The following is a 17,744-nucleotide window of genomic DNA, read 5'->3' on the forward strand; positions in this document are numbered from 1 at the left end:
TATATATATATATATATATAAACTAAAAAAAATTCCTTTTTTTGGGGTAGGGGGGAGGGGGTTGGTGCCCCTGTCCGCCTCCTTTAAACCCATCTCAATGTAGCCTAGCTTATTTTATAGTTGCCAAACAAAGCCTAAGGATCTCATAGAACACTCTGCATGCTACTGAACGAACAAAACCAAGAAATAATCTCTCTTAACTTTTACCTTATATTTATTCTAATTTTCTTGGGATATTTGTATGTTGATCTTTATCTTTTAGTGTACACTAAATCATGTCAAATTTACTTAAATTTGCTTTTTTTATTGATTCAAGTTAAATTCTTTCTTGCATTTGAAATTGAGTTACTCCAACAAATCATCCTAACCTATTTGAAATAGGCTCCACCCATATCAACATTTATGGTCTAATTCAAATAGGTATTGCCTATGGGAAGACTAGAGAAAATGAATGATTGTATTTAATTTCAAAAATATGGCTCAATTCCAAGCAAAACTCCTTCCTCCATAGGCCAAACCTAGCACACATAATTTTGCCTATTGGATATCTTGAGTTTAGGGTCCTAGGGATGTGCTAAATGACAACTTTTAATAAATAATAATGCTAGCAACGAATCTTATTTACATAAAAATAGGTGAAGATGTCCATGTTAATCATTCTAAATACATTCGAAATAAGAAAGTCAAGATGCAGTTCTCAGGATTCAAGTCTCATTTTAGTGACCCAAGAAATAAAAAAAATGATTTCATACACTACCCTCTGCTATTCAATTACATAGTTCATAATTCACAAATTTACACGGAAAAAACATTTTAGGCAGTTTTATTACCTGCATGGAAGAGGAATAGAATTCCTTAGCTTTTGCGGTCCTTCCTTTAGAAAGTTTTAACCTCAATTTACCAACATGAAATACATGGATTGAGTTTGAGGGATAATCACTCCCATTCATCTGGAGAACAACTACCTACAAAACAAGAAGCATGCACATTGAGATCCTATCAAGGCTCAAATTCAAACTTCTAGTCCAAGGAAAAAAATAAGAAAAGAAAAACCTGATCTAAAATGGTTTTTTCGATATTAGTCCCTTAAATCTTTCATATTTTGAAATTAGTCACTCAAACCATTGAAATTGCTAAAAGGACCCCTAATTCTCATAAGTTGTTTCAAATTAGTCCCCTATTTGCGACTTCTGCTCTTGATTGGAGGAACTAATTTCTAACTAGCTTAAAAATTTGGGGATCTAATAGCAATTTCAATGATTTGAGGGACAAATCTCAAAATAACTTAAGAATTTGGGGACCTAATAGCAATTTCAATAACTTGAGAGATCAATTTCAAAATATGAAAGATTTAAGGGACTCATATCGAAAAAGTCAAAATGAAAACAAATACAGCTATACATTTTAAACAGATGAATTGCAAATCTACATGCATCCCAAGCAATGATAATAATCAATAAATAAACTTAAATATTTGGACGACAAGCCAAAGTCCTCAAGTTTCTTGGAAGATGACTATATGGATAAATATATAGCGCATACATTGAACATACATTGAACTCGGTTTCAGGTTTCCGTACAAGTGCCTCAACAAAGCTTCCTAATCCGGCAGCTGTTTCATAACCAAAGCAAATAACTTTAGCTAGAACTCATAAGAAGCAAAAGATATATTGCTTTAAATGGACAACAACAACAGTCACATTTTGCAATCCTCTCTAACCAAGGTACGAATAAAGATGATAAATTTATATTTTTAGATATTTAAGTGTGCGTGTGTGTGTTTATGTGCATCTATATGTGTGTATGTATGTGTACACTGAATCAAGTTCGAGCATTAAGGTATTGTAGGATTGCAAAGCAAGTACTATGAGCCTAGCATCTAATTGTTGTAAGGATAAATTTCACAAAAGCCTCCTGAACTTGGGGGGTTTTACATAACATCCACCCCCAATTTATAAAGACCTCATAAAAAGTGTTAACATGTAGAGTAGAAAGTTTGAGTTATGGCAAATCAGGACATATTTTAGACGCATGAATGGAATTTATGCAATACTCTCGAACCTTTGGTTCACTGAACCAAGAAAGAGCACTGATTAATAAAGGTATTGAAGGATTGACAAAGCAAGTGACATGAGCATAACAGCTGATTGTTTCCGTATGTAGGATATAAAGAATAGAGCTAAAGACAATTGTTTCAATTACGTGATAATTGAAGTCATATTTCTCACAGATGATAAAGAAGTAAATAAACAAATAAATAAATCAAATAAATAAATAAACAAACCAGGATCAATTGGACCAATGGTTGTTAATGTTTCCCTTTGATCACTAAATTCAATATCTACTTGCAGGAATTGCCCAACATCAAAGGGCTCTGGAGCATATACTGATTTTGTTGCCCCTGTACAAATTAGCAGAAGGTTCACAACAGGTTAGAGCTGAATACATAGTTCCAACCAGAATTTATTTTAGTATAAAAGTCAATTTAGTAAAATTTATGAAGAAAGCATTTTTACATCTCAAAAATATAGAAGATACTATCCATCTACATGAAGATGTGAGCATATAAAGTTACATTAAGAATAAATTTAACACAATGTAGTAGCATGAAATCCACGTTGGAAAAGCTTAATCTAATTGAATTGTATCAAAACAGAAGGGATTCCCCAACAAGCAAAGAACTACCATGATTTCTCATATCTGAAAGGTTTTATTGAGCATTATTTTTGTAGGAACTAATTGAGCATCCTATCCAGGGAAGAGAACTGCCTCTTACAATTTTCTCAGAATGATTTACGATGCCAGCATTCTTGTCATTATGTTGCACCAACTATGCTAATCCTCATAATGAAATGAATCTCTAAATTTTTTCCTATAGAGCTTTCGGAGAAAACCAAATAAGCTATTGTACTTTGAAGAGTATAGATGAAGCTTATATAATATATGGGAATTTGCATACTTATTACAGAACATATGTAGGGAACTAACTTAAAGTTTGACTGTTGAGACAAATTTAATTATAATGTACCGATTTGTGCCTTGGGGATTATGACATGTGTTACAAAACAACTTGATGTATCTGATTTGAATTGAGGGTGCGTCCAAAACCAGATGCATTTGTGTCCTCTTGGATTCAATCAGCCCAATAATATCCAGCCCAATAATGTGTCGATTCCTGCAGGGTATAGGTTTAATTAGAACCTTCATTTGTTAGTAGACATCTTTGAACTGTAACCCCTGTCAAGTTTTCATGTGCACATAATATTCAAAGGGAATTGTCCTTGGCATAAGAGCATTACTTTAAACTAGCTAGATGAGGAGGTAAACTATAAAGGTAAATTCCTGAGTTCAGAAACACACTAATAGTATGGCAGAGGTTTAAAATAAAAGAGAACTGTCAAACCAGGCTACCTTGAATTAATTCTTTCTTGCTTCCTTCAGGTTGTACACGATACCATTGAATGAAACAACTTGAGATTTCAGTAGAACTATCCACTTGAGAACTGACACGTAAACATGATCCTAAACTTTCGATTCCCTCTAACTCATATAATTGAGATTTGTTCTCGCGTTGTCTTTTGTTCATTTCCAACTGAAAAAAAAAATTTAAGGAAAAATATATAAGGAGAAAGAAGAGAAGAATTGTCAATTGCCTATAATAACTAAATTGAGCAACAGAGTTTTTGGCAAAAACATAACCTCTTTGCAAAGCTTGATTGAATAACAAGTTTTTTCTACCAGCTGAAGACGTAATGCTTGAAGTTCATGTTCCATGTCCATTACCTACAATATGTTTTTCTACAAAATGTTTTAATATTTCAACCAGCAGGAAAAGGAAGTAGCATACAAAGACTACTAAACATTCAAAAGCAAAATGCTTCTGAAAATATCAGTAAGGAAAGATTCTGTTCATAATCTATCTGAAAGTCCAGACAAGCACAATCTGGCAAAAAAATTACCCTGCTTGGCTGATGCAGCATTTTGATTCTTCGAGCCTCTTGAACTTCTCTCATTAGTTCCTCTTGATCCTTTTCAACCCATGGATGTAAAAAAAAAGCATTAAAATTAGACCAAGTCACCAAGTCATGAGAAGTTAGTCACTAATGTGCCAGATGATATATTAGGAAAATAGTATCAAGCTTCCTCATAATTTTACATGACTATGTATATCTTCATAGAGAGAGAATAAATGTATACCTGCGTACATATGTGTGTGCTTGTATGGGGAGGGAGGGAGGGACTAGTCACTAATGTATTAGATGATATGTTAGGAACACAATATCAAGGTTTCTCATAAGTTTATATGGCTATGTATATATTCATAGAAAAGATTACATGTATACCTGCATACATACGTGCGTGCATGTAGATAGATAGATAGATACTCATATGTTTTAGGACATGGATGTCAGGTGACAGAAAGAATAGTGGAAAGAATGGATTTTTCGAGGTCCTATGGAGGAAATCTTCCTCACTCCCTTCTTTCTCCTATACAAACAGATACACACATATACATAAATACATATAAAGAGAGAGAGATAAACGGGCTTAGGTGTGTCACCCCCACGTTTTTGCCTGGTGTGTTGATGATGTGGCATACATCTATACCACTGTAGCCTTGATGATCAACATGCTTGCATAATAGAAGACGGGCTGGATGTGTGTCACGTCCAAAACACACTAGTCATAAAGAGAGAGAGATAAACGGGCTTAGGTGTGTCACCCCCACGTTTTTGCCTGGTGTGTTGATGATGTGGCATACATCTATACCACTGTAGCCTTGATGATCAACATGCTTGCATAATAGAAGACGGGCTGGATGTGTGTCACGTCCAAAACACACTAGTCTTCTATCCCGAGAGGATAATTACCAGGTTTTCTGCTGTGCTCCTAACTTTGACGGGGCTGATGTTAAGGATGCTCGTTTCATGGATTTGCTTTTTGAAGGCTCGTCTTCTTTGGAAGAGGGTACCTTCAGCTGGCTTCTTATGATCAGGTTGGGCTACCTGGTCTATCGCTCACGGGAGAAGTGCGTAATCGAGCCTTACATGCCTTCTCGGTTCGCGAGACAGTTTGGATATGACCAACTCTATGTTGGCAATCCTAACCCGGCGTTAGCTCAGATTGGGAATTTATGCGAAGGAGCTCGCGCATGGTACTTTTTCTCTGCCGGGGGAACCCATGCGCAATTCACTTTACCCCATTCATCACCCGGCTGCTCTGCTGTTATGGATTTCCGCCAGTGGTTTGCCGAAGCTTCTCAGATTCCGGAGTATGACGTTTATACTTCATGTATAAACGAGATTCGGGAATTGTATCGTTCACGGAGCGGTTCTGCGAGTACTCGTCTACCAGGGATGGAAGAATACCTATCTTGTGAACAGGAAGCGACCGGAGCCGTTGAAGCTCCTAAAGACTTGTCCACCGTAGAACCTTCTGAAGAAGAGGTTCCTACGGGAATTGAAGAGGGAAAGCCAATTGATGATTCTCCTGAAGAAAAGACCACTGAGGAGATCCCTGCAGAAGAGCCCGTTCCTACACCTCGTTCTTTAAGATCGGGTAAGGAAGCTCTTTCTGCTGCTGAGCAAGGTGAGTATGACAGGAGAATCCGTAAGCGGATACCTGTCATGGCCAAGAATTCCAAGAGGGCCAAAATAATGGGGGATGCGATGAAGTCTGCGCTCGTTGAGCGTTCTACTGACGGAGAGGACGAAATGCCTCAATCGATCCCCTCAGTTCCTGAAGACGATGGGGCTGAAGAGGGTCCTTCTTCTGAAGTTGCTCCAACACGTGTTCAGGATGATCATACGGATCCAATCTATCCAACTCTTCCTCCTCCACGCTCAGGAGCTCTGAAGAAATCAATTGATGAACTGGAACGTTGGATGCAAACAATTATTGGTATGATCAGTGTTGAGGGGGCTTCTCTTGAAGACTGTAAATCCATCTTGAGCCAATGTTTGGACGACATCAAGGCCAAAGGGGATGCATCCTGGACTGAGCACTGCCAGGGTGGGATCACTCTTTTGATGGCAGAATTGACAGCTTTCAGGGAGTTACAGCGCGCCAATTTAGATTCTGAAGTGGAGCCGGCTCTTTCCTTGGCGATAATCTCGAGAGCGCATCACCCAGGGAATCTTCGCAAGGAACTATCTGATAAAATAGCCCGTATATCAACTTTAAGGAAGCGACACTCTAAAGCATATGCTAAAATCAAACGTGTTGCTTCTGATATTCGTGATATTGAAGAGACTATCGCTCGATTAGAGGCCGAGTTGGACCAGAAGAAAGCTCAATTGGCCCACTATGAGGATGTCAGAAAAGAGCTTGAGCATAAAAGTGGCCAAATTTATACGAAATTTTGCCGTACACTCCACGCAGCTGAGCAGACTCGTAAGGACATTGTTGCTACTCTTCCTATTGAAGCAGAACTCAGAAAGGAGATCGAGGAACAAGTTCGAGCGGCTCACCGGGAGAAACTCTCTGCCTTCAAGTCTAGGCTAAAAACCCTCAAGTTAATGAAGCCTGATGTTTAGCTCTTGACCTGTTTTTGATTAAGGAATTTTGTATCTTTTTCATTTTGTGTTTGGATTAACCACATCGAATGAAAATGATATCACTTTTGCTCTTTATCGTCTCTTTTTATTGAAATCTGGTTCAAGACAATAGAAAATAATGCAAATGTTATCGAAATTCCCTTTATCATTTATTCAGAATAATTCCATCAAATTACAATCGTCAGAGGTGTAGTGTTAACATGACGAAATACAAGATAGAATTACACTATGAATAGGCAACCCCCAGCCTGATTTGGTTGGGGTTTAGGGGGCTACATGATTTACGGGAAGTATCTCTTGAGAAACTTCCCATTAATTGGCATCATGAGCCTGTCTCCTTCTTGATTGATGAGGCGGTATGCTCCGTTCGAATAGACTGATTCTATTACGAAGGGCCCTTCCCATTTGGGATTGAACTTCCCCTTGGTTTTGTGTGTCATCACCATGGGTCGTCTGTTGGCCAGAACCAAATCGCCTTTCTTGAAAATCCGTTCCTTAACCTTTTTGTTGTAGGCTTTAGAAATACGGGCTTGATACAACTCTATTTGTTGTTGAGCTTGAAGTCGCTTGTCGTCTAAGGCTTCAAGTTCTTGCAGACGTCGTTGATGTTTTTCTTCTTCTGTTAGTCCCATTGTAATAGCAACTCTCAGAGAAGGGATCTGGATCTCAAGTGGTAATACAGCTTCACAGCCGTATACTAAGGAGAATGGCGTAGCTCTGGTAGAGGTCCTCACTGTTGTTCGGTAGGCCCACAAACACTCGCCAAGTCTTTCGTCCCAATCACGTCGGCTTTTGGAAACAAACTTTTTGAGAAGCTTTACTATGGTTTTGTTGAAAGCTTCCGCAAGACCATTTGCTGGCGGATAGTATGCCGTAGATGCGACGCTTTGGATGCGCAATTTATCACAGAATCTCTGAAATCCAAAGCTAACGAATTGTGTTCCGTTGTCGTGAATTATTCGTCTCGGGACTCCAAAGCGATAGACAACATGATGTTTAATGAACTTGATCACATTCGAAGTCTTGACTTCTTTCAACGGGATTGCTTCTGCCCATTTGGAGAAATAGTCGGTCACGGCCAGAATGAACCGGTGTCCTTTGGAAGTCGGAGGAGAAATTGGTCCCACAATATCCATGCCCCACATCTCAAATGGCCAGGTTGCAGATGTAGGATGTAAATTACCTGGCGCTTGATGGATAAAATCTCCATGAATTTGGCATGCGTGACAGCGTTTAGCATAGTCGACTGCGTCAGAAAACATCTTTGGCCAATAATAGCCAATTCGTCGAAGACGATCTCCTAATTTAGCTCCGGGCTGATGAGCCCCGCACATTCCGTCGTGAGCTTCCTTAAGGGCCTCCTTCGCTTCCTTTCGAGAAAGACATCGAAGCAAAACTCCGTCGTGTGATTTACGATATAGGGTTCGAGAAACCGCATCATAATAGAACTGGAGGGCCTTTCGTTTGATAGTGGCCGCTTCCTTAGGGTCATCAGGCAATATTCCGTATATGGCATAGTCGATATACGGGAATCGCCAATCTCTAGCTTCAAACTCCATCGAGGTTGTACAGACTTCCCCTGTCATTGTCTCATCGGAGCTTTCCTCCATAGGAATCTTGAAGCAGTATAACTCGCGTCCTGTAACCGAGATTGTAGTTTCAGCTCCTGGAGGTAGCACTAATGAAGTTGCCAGTGAGGCTAAAGCATCTGCGTAAGCATTCTGAGCTCGTGGAATGTATCTGATAAAGAAACCTTTAAACTTCTCAGCTTGCTTTAGCACTGCGATATGATACGGGATAAGATCCTCATGCCGCACTTCGTATTCCCCTCGGACTTGGTTCGATTAAGGGGAGACCCTTGGACTTAACGTGGGCTGTTTCCGGAGACGAAGTAAAGACCCCGCAGCCTCCCTGGCAGTGGAATTGCTCCGTGCAGGGTTTGCTCTACACTGGCCCAACGCCGTCGAAAAGAAAAAATATAATTTCGCAACAACTATGCGTGGTTTGAGTACGCAAAGTTTTCCAGCGAGCTTCATCAAAGGCACTCTTCATACAACTTAGATGTCCCTGGCACCCGGGTGATCAGCTAAGCAAATGCTGCCAAACGCTTGCCTTGACTGCGGCTTTGGGGCATAAACTGCATATCATATTGTGACAAGAGAATGGCCATTTGCGAGGCCGGCAATTTTAGAGATGGGTTGTCGTCATCAGAAACTCTCAAGGAATTACTTTAGAGATGACGTGAATTGTTTGTCCCAGCTATGTACGGTGTCGCATCTTTTGAATCTCGCGGAATACGCAAAGCGAGACATTCATTTTTTCAAATGGTTTGTATTGTGTTCGGCTCGCGCATCATAGTCCTGGGCTTAGGTTAGATGGCTTGGCTCTTGACCCTGATCGTTATTGCTGGCCAACAGAGGGCTCCAAAGCGAATGTTCCATGGCTCTTACGTACAGCAGGAACGGTTTTCCTGATATTGGGGCCACAAGAACTGGTGGCTGAGTAAGATACTCCTTAATCTCTTTGAATGCTTTTTGACATTCTGTATCCCAGACAAAAGATACTCCTTTCTTCATGAGCTTAGAGAAAGGTTGACAGCGTCCTGAGAGATTTGATATAAATCTACGAATATAGGCCAGTCTCCCTTGCAAACCCCTGAGCTCTTTGATATTCTTCGGAGGTGGCATGTCTTGGATAGCGCGGATTTTCTCTGGATCAAGAGAAATCCCCTTAGATGTAACAATAAATCCCAAGAACTTTCCGCTTGATACTCCAAGGAATGATTTTGTCGGGTTCATCTTCAATTGATGTGCTCGCATGATCTCGAACATCGTCCTCAGGTCTGTAAGGTGGTCACCTTTATGTTGGCTCTTTACTGCTATATCATCAACGTAGCACTCGATCTTCTTTCGTAGGTGTTCGTGAAAGATTGTGTTCATTACACGTTGGAAAGTTGCACCTGCATTTTTCAAGCCGAAGGGCATCACTGTGTAGCAGTATACCCCCGGTGGTGTTCTAAAAGCAGTATGCTTCTCGTCGTCCGGGTGCATCTTGATCTGATTGTACCCGGAGAATCCGTCCATGAAGACATCCTTTCATACCCGCAGGTGTTGTCGATCATGACGTCGGTGATAGGAAGCGGAAACTCATCTTTTGGACAAGCTACGTTAAGATCGCGGAAGTCGATGCATATTCGCACCTTACCATTCTTCTTGGGAACTGGAACAATGTTGGCCACCCAGTCTGGGTGCTGCTCTTCCCTAACAAAACCTGAGTCTATAAGCTTTTTAACTTCTGACTCAATTGATTCCATGATCTCTGGACGAAACCTGCGTTGTTGTTGTTTAACGGGTTTCGCGTCCGGGTCAATGTTGAGAGAGAGATATGAGGTCTTCTTTTTCAGATGATGATAAGTCTTCAGCTATGAAGATAGGCTTAGGATCATGTTCATCTCCCATGTTGACCTGGATCACTTTATCTTCAGTGGGTGGTTCGCGTTGTTCGAATCGCATATCCCACAGGATGTTAAGACGTTTGATCCAAGGATCATCGGTTGATTCGACTAACTCTTCGTCACCCCCTGCGTCTTCATCTGGATGACTGGTCGAAACCATGTTCACAGTTAGGCTTTTAAAGAAAGGCCCAACACTGACGTCGGATTCGCAAGAAGATGTTTCGGATGAATGGTCGTGACGCAGGTAGTTACTGATTTCGTTTTCCGAGGCTGACGGAGTCGTGACATAACCTACGCCTCTTCCGGTTTTTTGATAGTAATCCGTTTTCCGAGGCTGACGGAGTCGTGACATAACCTACGCCTCTTCCGGTTTTTTGATAGTAATCCGGAGGTTTTCCTTCGGGAGTGAGAGACATTCGAATTGGTGTTCGCCTTCCTCTCCCGAAGTTTAAGCCCTGCTTTTCATTAAAGTTATATCCCATTCTTTTCATCAAATGTATAGCATTGGGTTCATGGTAATGAAATTGAGGGACACCATCATCTTCTTCCGAGCTTCCTCGTCGGAGTGGTGTGGGTTTAACTTTACTGAGACGGATTGGCTTTTGCCCTTTCTTTTTAGACGGGACTTCGAAGAAAGCCTTTTGTGCATCTTCTACTTCTTCATCGGAAGTGAAGGATGACTTAATTGGCAATGTGAGGCATGCTTCTGCACGCAATGTATGCCATGAGCTGGTACCTGTATTATGATTGTTCTCTATTTGTCCAACTTTAAAAGATTCATCCGACAAGTACGCCAAAATAAAATCTTCATTAATGCATCACTCGCCCTCACTCGGTACATTATTATTGTTCTCGACTGGACCAATTACATTAAAGTTCAGCTCCCATGGGCAATTCCCTTCCGGGTCTGGTTCGACATCTGCCTCATTACCACTGTCGACGTCTTCTTCCTCTTGCGACTCTGAGTAGAAGACTGAATCGGTGTGGAAGTTTTCCACTCCCTTGAAGGGGTATTTCTCCGCAATCAGGGTTCGAACTTCGTCTTCATCATTGACATACTTCATGACTTGATGCAATGTAGATGGGACAACACGATTTGCGTGAATCCATGGTCGTCCTAATAACAGATTATAGGATGTGTCCGCATCTATAATGTAACAAGCCACTTCGGATCTGAGATCTCCGATTTGACATCTGAGCTTGATCTTTCCCATAGGCCGAGTGCTGTTAGCATTGAATCCGAAGATGGTGGTTTGGGTAGCATGCAACCGGTGTAAGGGAATCCCTAAAACTTGCATGACTCTGTATGGCATGATGCTAAGTGCCGAGCCTGGGTCGACCTGAACGCGGCTGATTTCTGATGACCCGATATATCCTGTGTAATACAGGGGTCTGTCATGTTTATGTTTCACTTGCATATCTTCCTGAGTGAATGATATGCAGGGCAGGCTTCTGACTGCTTGTAAACACTGCAGACAGGATTGATCTTTAGATGCTTCGGGATTTGGAGTAACTTGGGTAATGAAGCTCTCCGTGTTCTTCAAAGCTTCAATCAGAGCTTCTCTGGTGGCTTTGGACAACTTCAAGAGCTCGTAAAGGGTGATCCTGGCTGGTATGTTGGCCAACTGTGCCATTACATTAAATTGGTAAGGGGCATTTGTTTCGCCAAGATCTTGGTGAAGATTTTTGTTGAACCGGAGCTCTTTTTGCTTCCCTTTATCAACCGGCTTCTTTGGCACAGAACCCCCAGCGTCTTGGGGCTGTTCTTCAGCTTCTTGAGCGTTCTGGTCATAATTCCTCAAATAAGTTTTCCCCGACCGAGTACCGGGGTTACCTTCTGGGTATGCTGCTAGGACGATCCTCTCTTCTTCTGAGTCGGTGAGAGGTTTGAGATGGTCATTATTCTCATTAACAGAGGGGCTAATCATGTTGGATGACTTAGCCTTGCCTCTTTTCTGCTTGAACGAGGTGTTTGTCCATTGCTGATCTTCAATTAGGTCAGGATGGACCCACATGATTTCTCCTTTAAGAGTAGTGAGGGGTACCAACCCCCTGCCCTTCTGGTTGTGTAAGTCCGTGTTCTTCAAGTGCATTTCCCCTTTATGGACGGGAATGACACCATCTGCAGCAGCTACAGGAGGGAAGTCACCAAACTGGATCGCAATCAGGTTAGTAGATACAGTCTTCTGTTCCGGCTTCAGAGTGAGTACGTTGGCGTTCACCAAATTTTGCAAGATGTCTTTGAAGACATAGCACTTTCTAGTAGGATATCCCAAGAACCTATGATAGCGACAGTAATTGGGATCATCTACCTTTCCTGCTTCATCTGGTTTTCTGATTTCAGGGAGCTGCAATTTATTATTCTTCCGAAGTAGTTGGAACAGAGTGTCCACATGCTCTTCTTTGAACGAATACTGCTTGGGCGCTCTTTGCTGATTAGGTGTCTTGCCTTGCTTAGTAGGTGGTGGTACTTGCGTGTAGTCAGCTGCTAAAGTCTCTTTTCCCTTAGACCGCTGGGCATTGTTCTGATTGCGTTGCTGCTGCGGCTTTGGGTGTGGGTCTTCTGAGTTTGCAAGTTGTGCCTGCAAGTTTCAACCAGGGTTGACTGAGTCATACCTGAGGGGCATCGCAATGCCATGCTGCGGAATCTTTCAACATAGGTCTTGATAGATTCTCCCTTTTTCTGCTTAGTGGCGAGAAGGGTCGGGACTGAGACCTCTGTGTCGTCTTCAAAGAATCTGGCCAAGAAAAGCCTTTCCAAATCTACCCATTTCTGAATAGATCCAGCAGGCAGTTTCATAAACCATTCAAAGGTGACACCTTTGAGGGTACCGATGAATAGCCGGGTCAGAATGGCGTCGTTTGACACTACATCTCCAGTCTAAGACTTGAAGTAGTAGATATGTTGATTTGGTGATCCTGTACCGTCAAAAGGTTGTAGCGTCAGGGCCTTAAACTTTGGCGGATAGGGAGCTGTATCCCATTCTGCAGGGTAAGGTCGTATCACTCCTTCCTCGCGAAGCTCGCTTCTGTTGGCCATTGCATTAAGGCGGGCTTCTAGCTCCTCTACCTTGGTTGACTGAGGATATAGCTCTTTTTCTACCTCCTTCTCACCTTCAGAAGAGGATCCCAGGTTGTGAGTCTCACGATCTGAATGTTCGTGTACTTTTTGCTTTCCCTTTGATGTTGTCTTCAGGGAAGACTCAGGTTTTTTGCCTTTTTCTGCCAGAACTTGGGCCAACATTCATCTGGAGAAGTGTCTCCTGTGGCGCCTGGAGCATGACGTGATGTTCATCAACTCTTTTGGCTATGTCTTCAGGATTTCCCGTCATGTAAACAGAAACCTTCTGTGCTCCGATAGAGCTTGAAGATTGAGATTCAGCTATTGCCGAATGTTCATCACTCGTCGTAATCCCTTTGGCTAACCTTTGATAATTAACCGGTCGTATAGCTCCGGTCCGTGATCGAGTATGCCGATACACTCCTTCGAACTCGTCACAAATTTCTCGAACAGTCGGGGAATGGCTCCTTTCTGATTCATCGGAACTAGGATACGAGATCTTCCATCTGCCGGTCATGTTGATAGTAACCTGAGGATACTCGGCTTCAGAATCTTTCTTCTTATGATGGTGTCGTCTCTTGGTAGGCCTGACGACATCCGCCAATCTGTCGAACACCGATTGTCGGGGTTCAGGTACGCAACATTGGCACTCGGAGAGGACTGCTGAAATAATCCTCTCACAATGGCAGGACTGATTCGCCTGCTGCATTGGTTTTCTTCTAGAGAGTAAATCTCGCAAGTCGGGGCTTTCAGATTGATTCTTCATCGGAGATAGGACTCTTTGTTTTTGAGGGGGCGAGACTGGTTCTTGGTGGACGTGAATCTTGAGTCCACTTCGATCCTTTTTAACTTGGCGGACCACATTGTATTCAGGAAGCGAAGTGCGAGGGTCGCGTTGTGATTTATAAACATCAGGCCTTGGCCTGCGTTCAGTTGATGAAACAGACCCCTTAAGGTCTTGTTTTGTTTGGACGCACTCATGATGCGTCTGTTTTCCTTTAGCAGGGCTGTGCTTTGATTGGACAACGCACCACTGAGGGTCGCGTTTAAGTTGAATCACCCGAGGTTCATAATTGGATTCGTTACCTCGAAGTGTGCGTTCTGGAGTATGAACGCAATGCTTCGGTAAAGCTTCGGAAATGCAATCCTTGCGTTGGAACAAGGATTGATTTTCTCGGAGATATGCTCGTCAGATGGATCTTCTCCGTCTTCGAGCGGCGTTTTTCTTGGCTTGTTTCAAAGCTTTAGCAGCAGCATTGTCGGCGTTGATTAGGCCTTTCTCTGTCATAGGCCTCTTATAACCCAGTACACGCTGTGCCGAAACGGGTGCGGAATCTTCAGCTTGCAGAGCAAATTTGAGGCTTTGGCCAAAGGAGAGGGCTTTCTTTGGCGTCTCAACAGCAGTTAAAACCTCTTTAGAGTTCTGACAGGCATCTCGCCTAGCCCTGGGGCTAAGCGATCCAAAGGAGAGGGCCTCCTCGTACTTGGCTTGGTCAAACTCCATAACAAGAGTTTCGACGATTGTTCCTGTGAGGTGAACATCGGATTGCGCTACCACTTCTTCGTCAGAGAAGCTAGTCCCCAGCGGAGTCGCCATCTTTTGTTTGTCGGAAATTTTGTAATAAGAAAATGAATAAAAGAATTGCGTTTGACTTTATTCTCTCTAACTGTTTAGAAAAAGAATGATTACAATTCTCTCTACTCTCGATTACAATTTGGATTTCTGATTACAAAAGAGAAGAGAATGATCTGAATTCTCTCCTTTGTTTACCAAAAATCCGTCCCTCGATCTGATTATCAAAAATCCGATCTAAGCAATCCAAGAAGAGATCCCTTAACTCTGTTGAGTTTGTTGATATTTATAGGGAGATTAGGGGTGTAACTGACCCCTTAATCCGCTCCTAAATGATAGGTTTTGTTACCTCATTAATCGGTTGTAACAACCCATTAAAACCACTCCCCAGATCGTGGGTGATGAGCGGTTTTTGAAACTGCCTGGATCGCGTTTGAACAGGTCAGAATTTTGACATGCGTTCTGGCCTAAATTCTGTATTTGAACGCAGTATCTGGAGGTGCGTTCTGCAGCGATATTGAGCTGCGTTCTTCGATGTTTGAAGGTGCGTTTGGCAGCAGTGTAGAACTGCGTTCGACATCGGTTGGAGCTGCGTTCGACGTCGGTTGGAGTTGCGATGATGAGCTGCGTTGGGCAGCGATGATGAGCTGCGTTGGGCAGCGATGATGAGCTGCGTTGGAGAGCCGCTGAAGCCGCGTTAGAGCTGTGATTGGCAACGATTAGAGCTGCGTTAGAGCTGTGATTGGCAACGATTGGAGCTGCGTTTGAGCTTCTCTGTCTTTATATATGGATGACACCAATGACCAGTAAAGAAGGTCTTATTCGGGCCATTTGTGACAATTGAGGCATCTCAATAACGCCCTATCAACTGCAGATCACGATCTCCACTAAGATTTCGTTGCATAGCTTAACCATGTGCTCTTCAGTGTGTCGAATATCATTACACTGCTCATCAGCACCTCTGATAGTTGCTAATATAATATTAGTCATGTTGTTATCGCAGCCATCAAGATCAATCATCTCACATAAGAAGCTGCATTTATGTTTGCCGCGGTAGGTGATTGAATTGGTGTTGTGTCTTGATGATGGTACGCAGAGAGGGCTTCCATGTCTTGGTTTGAAGAGGTCATCGATTCGTAATCTCTTTCTACCAGAGTGTTGCTAAAGATCGTCGTTTTGTAATCTTTGCTTTAGCTCTTTGACATGTGAAAGTCTTTAAATTGTAGCCTTCTGGAAGTCGTCCGATTGTAACTTCCATCATCAGTGTTTGATGGGGAATCAGCTATCTTCTATTATTTTTAGACAGCCTACACCACTGACGAAAGAACATAGGAGCGGTCGACCGGTGCGGTCGACCGAAATCTGATACTATAGAAAACTGGATTTTAAAAGCTGATTTTTGAGACTTTGGAAAATATGTTAAAAATAACAAATGAAGTCCAAAAATAATGAAACTTTGGGAAATATATATAAACATGTAAATGAGCATGTTACAAAAAGAATTTTCCAAATTACATTTCCCATTTGTGAAAAATCATCATTTTGCAAAATAGTTCAAAACAAGAAAATGTAAACATGTGAATTTTGATATTTTGAATAAAACATGTTTTGAAACTTTGCACAATGATTATATAGACTTAATAAAATATGTATATGATTATTGTTAAGTCCAAAAACTAAGAATATAGAATTTTCACAAAATTGCATATTCTATGCAATGAATACTAAAACACAATAGAGTATGAAATATGTAATAATATATATTTATAAACATAAAAACCCAAAACACGTGTATGTATATATATAACTATATATATGCATAGAAACCAAAACTTATGTATATCTATATAACTATATAGATATACGAAGAAACCAATAACTGTGTGTGAGTATATGATATTGAGCTTAACGTACTTAACACACATAATATAAATCCTAAACTAAATTACTCAAGCTTGATCTTGATCTTCAATAAGCTCTTCTTGGTAATCTTACGGATGAAGCTTGAACTTGGATCTTCAACTTGAATTTGCATAAGCTTCACCGACATTCCGCCAACCTCCTTTGGATATGATCGTTGAAACTCTATTCCATCCATCCTCCAACTCGTTGTTTGCCTAGAATAAATACGAAAACACAAATACTAGACAAACAACATTAGTTGTAAATTGTTTGTTAAACATCATTAAAACAAGAAGGCCAATAATCTCCTCCTTTTTGATGATGACAAATAATTTACAAAAAGAAATATATGCATGAAGGAAATGAATATATAATTTATAATTCACATGCATATAAACAAGAAAGAATATACTCACAATATTTCTCCCTCTTTGACAACATCAAAAAGGGGACAAAAGAATTAAGAGAGCGAAAGCTCCCCCTATCAATATGCATGGGTGAGTATAACACATAGAAAGGGAATAGCTCCCCCTATCAAAAAGCCATATGAAATATAAGCAATAAAAGATCATGGAAAATATGTGAGCAAGCATAAATGATATGCCAAAAATCACTCACATCCAAGAGATAATGAGAACACATAATGATATGTCACGATAAATAGGTGTCTCAAAATACAAGCCTAAAAAACCATGTATAAAAAAAAATTGATTTATGAAATCAAAAGAGAGAAAACATGAGAATCATGCAAAAAGAGTTTTCGAATGAAAACAAATCAACCAAATGAAATCATAAATCAACCATTTAAACCAAAAATGTTTTTTTAAAACCAAGAAAGGAAAAAGTAAGAACACTAAAATTCTTGGTTTAAAGTTTAAATTTGTTTTGGTACCCAAGAACTCTTGGTACCAAAAGATTTAGGGACATGACCCCTATCATTAAAGCTCAAAGCCCTTGGGTTATGAACCCTCTTAGGCATATGTAGTGCACTAACACGGTCAAAGCAATAATCGCACAAATGACCCTTCCGATTGCAATATGTGCAATGAAAAAGATCCATTTATTTTTGTCTACCATTAGCTCGTGCACGAGAATCATTCGCAAATAAAGATTTTCTTTTAAAATTAATTTGCAAATGAGAAACATCATTAAACAAAGGTGGTCTTTTTGGAGCAAATTGCAAATTTGGAGCATTTT

The 17,744-nt window shown here is 41.0% G+C and overlaps 1 protein-coding gene across 3 annotated transcripts in view; it reads right to left on the reverse strand.

Annotated features, from left to right (window-relative positions):
* LOC109848930 (stomatal closure-related actin-binding protein 1-like) overlaps positions 1 to 17,744 on the reverse strand; it is a 28,658-nt gene that overhangs the window by 3,397 nt on the left and 7,517 nt on the right. For all 3 annotated transcript variants that reach the window (XM_020418658.1, XM_020418659.1, XM_020418657.1), the window contains exons 6-11: positions 3,960 to 4,028; positions 3,700 to 3,783; positions 3,412 to 3,592; positions 2,285 to 2,401; positions 1,554 to 1,612; positions 831 to 965 (exon numbers count right to left, since the gene is read on the reverse strand). In XM_020418658.1, the coding sequence (XP_020274247.1) occupies positions 831 to 965; positions 1,554 to 1,612; positions 2,285 to 2,401; positions 3,412 to 3,592; positions 3,700 to 3,783; positions 3,960 to 4,028 (645 nt within the window). The remainder of the gene's footprint in view (positions 1 to 830; positions 966 to 1,553; positions 1,613 to 2,284; positions 2,402 to 3,411; positions 3,593 to 3,699; positions 3,784 to 3,959; positions 4,029 to 17,744) is intronic.

This window comes from Asparagus officinalis, chromosome 7, assembly GCF_001876935.1.
Source record: "Asparagus officinalis chromosome 7, Aspof.V1, whole genome shotgun sequence".
Taxonomy (NCBI): domain Eukaryota; kingdom Viridiplantae; phylum Streptophyta; class Magnoliopsida; order Asparagales; family Asparagaceae; genus Asparagus; species Asparagus officinalis.